The sequence below is a fragment of the Solanum pennellii genome, chromosome 7, assembly GCF_001406875.1.
Source record: "Solanum pennellii chromosome 7, SPENNV200".
In the NCBI taxonomy this organism is placed as follows: Eukaryota; Viridiplantae; Streptophyta; class Magnoliopsida; order Solanales; family Solanaceae; genus Solanum; species Solanum pennellii.
In genome coordinates this window covers 64,987,515-64,992,115 of record NC_028643.1, presented here as the reverse complement: position 1 = coordinate 64,992,115, position 4,601 = coordinate 64,987,515, and the positions used below count along the sequence as shown (strand labels likewise).

Below are 4,601 nucleotides of genomic sequence, written 5' to 3'. Positions count from 1 at the left end.
TATACATAAAACATTACGAACACATTAATAGCTGCTTACACTTATCGATAAATTTAATTCAAACACTCAAACTAACCAAGGAAGAAAACATCAAATTAAATTGATACATAAATTAGTTTGCAATTTCTGGGCACATGCAATATATAATAATGTTGTTATATATATTAACTTGTAAATTAATCAGGTGGCAGATGGAAGTACGTAGTAAAAGCAATCCAGGAAAAGCAGGAATTCAACGTAACAAAAGGAAGTATAAATATAAGTTAATTACTGAAAATAAAGAAAAGGATGTCAAATATGAGAGTTTTCCATATTTATTCTGGTGCACATACATAGAGATAGACGATAATGTGGATTGTTTTATTTTAGTAATATGGATGTTGCTCGGACTCTTCAAAAATGTCAAACGGTTGGGTGTGTATTTTTGAAGAATCCGAGAGAGACGGGTGGAAATAAGGATACAAGTGTTAATTAATTAGGCGACGATTGGATAGGATGCACAAGTTGCAACCCCACACATGTTTTTTCCCATCTCCATTTTGAAGTATCCATTGTCACCCCAATCTTCTCCCCATGAGTTTTTTATGAGCCAATAAGGAACACCATTTTCAACACCATAACCCACAGCAAGAACAGCATGGTTTACGTCCTGCAATTTAATTTAACATCATCCTCCAATGCTACTAGCTATGTGATCAAATTCCTCATTACTTACCATGGAAGTGTTTCCACATGCAGTGCTGGTGTAAACTCCGCTCTCGTACTGTTTGAAACCATCTATCACCTCAAAAGCAACACTAACAGGTCTAATCAATGCAACTGCAATCTTCAGTTCATCTTCAGCACCCTGTAATATAATATAATTGATTATATATGAATGAAAAAACTCATCATGTTCCATTATATTCATAGTATTACCTCGGTAATATTGACTGAATCTATAACTTTGACACCAACATTTTGTGGTTTGAATTTACATATGCCATCCTTGGCGGTGTATGGATATGATTCTTCAGTCTCAAGACCACCATTGTATTTAATGTACTCAAATGCATGTGATGGAAGTCCTCCATTACAGCCATGGTTGTCAAAAGCTCCAGCACAGTCCACAAGCTGCTGCTCTGATAGAGAGATTCCCTTCCCAAATGCTTGGGCATACGCTGCCTCAAGTGCACCAGTAGTGCTGCAAAAAACACACATGCACCACTATTATATCCTCCTTCCATTTCATCTAATTATATTACATATATAAGTGTGTCGTAACTAAATTTTTTTGACGTTCATATCTAACTGTTACTAGTATTTATTAATCTAACAAACACATATCTATTTTTTTATCACACGCTCATCATCATCATGGTGCGTCCAATATATACTTCTTTTATTTTTTTAAAAAATATCGCTCTGCATGAACAAAAAATAAAATTAAAGATCAAAATGTTTATCCCAAAAATATAGTCCTATTTTTGTATAATATAAAATGTAATTTTTTTTCTTACCCCACTCCATCACTTCCTTTTTTTCACTTCATCTCTTCCCTCTTCAAATATTAATTTAGATAGTTTTATTTTTAAGAAAAAAATTCTACCCACTCCATCTAATTCCCTGCTTCTATTTTTTTTTTTGTTTTGTGTTAGATATATATATCGAAAAATATTTTTTACTAACCGTCACAAGATTTTTCTAGAATTAATTTTTTATTTATGTTTTATTCGATACACAAATAAAAAAATGTATATAGCTAACGTAAACGAGAAAAATGTAAAAAGAAAAAATATAGGAGTAGAGGTTTAAATAGGGTTGAATAGAATTTCTTTTATAAAATATATTTTAAAAACCACCATTTGAATTTTATTAAAATATATTTTAAAAACCACCATATGAATTTTATTAAAATATTTTTTGAAAGAAATTTAGAAAAAGGACGGGGAGGAGGAGGTGTTGGAGTGCGGTAAAAAAATAATTAGAACTTTTTTTTAAAGAAATTATTTTTTTTGGAATAGTAATACTTTAATATTTAATTAACATTAATAGTTTATTATTTACTTTTTGTCAAGTTCATATGAAATGTCATGTGTCAAGGTTTCACATAAAAGAGAGAATGCATTACATATGTGTATCTCAAACTAATAAATAACAATTTAGATATTACAGTGTCAATAGTTTAGATTATAAAATAAAAAAAATAATTTAGATATATTTTTGATAATTATGATATGATGATTCTCACCTGAATGTCCAGCAAGCTCCGCAGTCTCCCTGTGCCTTCACTGGGCTAACAATACCAGTTTCCCTCCAGTCTTTCTATAATCACAAAATTGGAAATTTGCAGTTAAAAATACATTGCGTGTTTAGTTAGTGTTAAGTTCCTATCTTTATAATTCAACTCCATTATGCATGTTGTAATATAATAAAACATTTCATCAACTCTAATGAGAAATGGTGCAGATACGTATACCTACCGCCTATTTAATTTTTAGTTAGAAAGTCTTACCAATATCCAACGCAAAATGCATGAACGCTACCTTGCGAAGGTAGACTTGTTAATTTTCAAAAGACGCTCAGCTCAAGTACAACAATATTATATAACATGTACGTTCATTCTGCTGATTGAACATACCTTCTCTGGTAGAAGACCGTTAGTGAAGTTAAGATTGGTCTTTGTGGTGGCAGAACAGTTTTGAGGTGTCCCCTGCAACTTCACTCTACGGAACTCATCCCATGATAGGTCGGTAAACTCTGCCACAAAACATAGTATATATGAGCGACGGACATTATAACAAAACAACTTCATATATATATTTAACAACAACTATACATACTATTGACACCGAGTTTGTATGATACTACTGATCTTTTGTTGTTATGTGATCGAATCATCTTCAGATTCTCCACAAATATCTCAAACCTTAGCTTGGTCTCCTCAACAGAGTCGTACTTTTTCCCATACCTTTTATAAACATTCAAATATACATTATTATTACATATACAATTGCAGCAATCTCATTTTGTATTTATTATAGTGATTTACTTGTTAACAAAGCGAGCAAAGGAGAGAGCGTCGTCACTTTCGCCAATCACTTGAAGAATTCCGATCTCCACTTCTTCCGAAACGATGACTTGTCTGATGGGATTCTCATCAGCAAAGGTCGCCGCTCCGGCAATTGTAGCGGAGAAAAGGCCGGCGATGAGAACCAATAGGACTGAGGAACGTGACATTCTAATTGTAATTGTAACCGGAAATAGGATTGGATGAATGAAGCTGGTAGGAACATTGGCCAATTTATTGAGGTTTTTTTTATCCTATACAAACTCCATCTCTATTTATTTATCAAATATTTTCTAATTTGATTTCTCAAAAACTTACCTAAATACATAACTTATTGATTATATTTTTAAAATTTCTTTACCACTTGGAAAAATTACATAAAGTAATAATTACTATTCTCAAATACATTAATTTATGCGATAATATCAATCAGATACATCACTTTACGCGATATATCGAGGCATACAGATGTAACAAGACATTGAGTGAAATATCTTAAATCGAGACATGATATATGTATCGAGATATTGAGCAATGTATCCGAATCGGGACGTGATGTAGTGAGACCTGGAATGTATCCGAATTCTGCCTAATTTAAGAGATTTTGTAATTTGGAAAAGAATAGTGATATGATAATTAACTCTTAGCACTATGAGATTTGTCTAATCCCCTTTTTACTTGTCACTTTTGACAAATCAAACAAGGACAATTATTTTATTCTTGCTATTATACTCTTAATTTATTAAGGTTGAGCTCATCGGTGACTTGTTAAAGTTGACACCAATTTTCAATTAAATATTTTCACTAGACTTTATTTATTTTAAACACCTCATGTTAAATTTTGCTGTGTCATTTTAATATTTTTTATTGGCTTGACATATTGTATATATTGCATCCATTTTGAAAGCGTGAGGAGTTCTTTTTTATTTTTAAAATATTTTTTCCCTCCTCCTTCTTCTTCTTCAGAATGATGAAAACCCTTAAAAATATGAAAAAATTGAAATAAAAGAACTATCACGTTAGTTTTAAAAAATTTATAAGAACAAATTATAAAAAATCATGATACTAATTTTGAAAAGATCTTTTACAATACAACACTTTTTTTTCTTCAAAAAAGTAGAAGAATCTCATATTTGTCAGAATCTCACCTTGCTATTGATAAAATGGTTCTCAAAATTAAATTTCCAACAAAAAAAAAGGAACTAAAATCTAATGATTTTAAAAAAAAATGGAAGAAGAACCAAAAAATGGTTCGGGAGGCATAAGGGACGAAAGTAAGGCTGATGGAGTGGGGGTGGGGTAATGTAAGGTGGGTGGGATAGTAGAAAATAGGTAACTTTATTTATTTTATTTTTTTGAAAATTTAGTAGTTTTTTAATAATTTATTTTAAAATTATTATTTTTACACTCAAATTTTATATGTCAACTTTAAATTAGTCATCATGTCATATCATTCGGAAGTGTATTGCACACACTTAGTAATTTTACACTCAAATTTCATATGTCAACTTAGTAATTTTAGTTGTTTGTCAAAACGACACAGCGGAGCCTT

General features: G+C 31.0%; 1 protein-coding gene across 1 annotated transcript; it reads right to left on the bottom strand.

Moving 5' to 3' along the window:
• Positions 1-287: 287 nt before the first annotated feature.
• On the bottom strand, positions 288-3,311 carry LOC107024548 (cysteine proteinase 3-like). The gene is made up of 7 exons (XM_015225541.2): positions 3,032-3,311; positions 2,823-2,950; positions 2,621-2,739; positions 2,231-2,304; positions 919-1,183; positions 716-847; positions 288-649 (listed from the first exon to the last, which is right to left on the bottom strand). The coding sequence occupies exons 1-7, from the start codon at positions 3,217-3,219 to the stop codon at positions 476-478; spliced, it is 1,080 nt and encodes a 359-aa protein (XP_015081027.1). The 5' UTR covers positions 3,220-3,311; the 3' UTR covers positions 288-475.
• Positions 3,312-4,601: the final 1,290 nt, after the last annotated feature.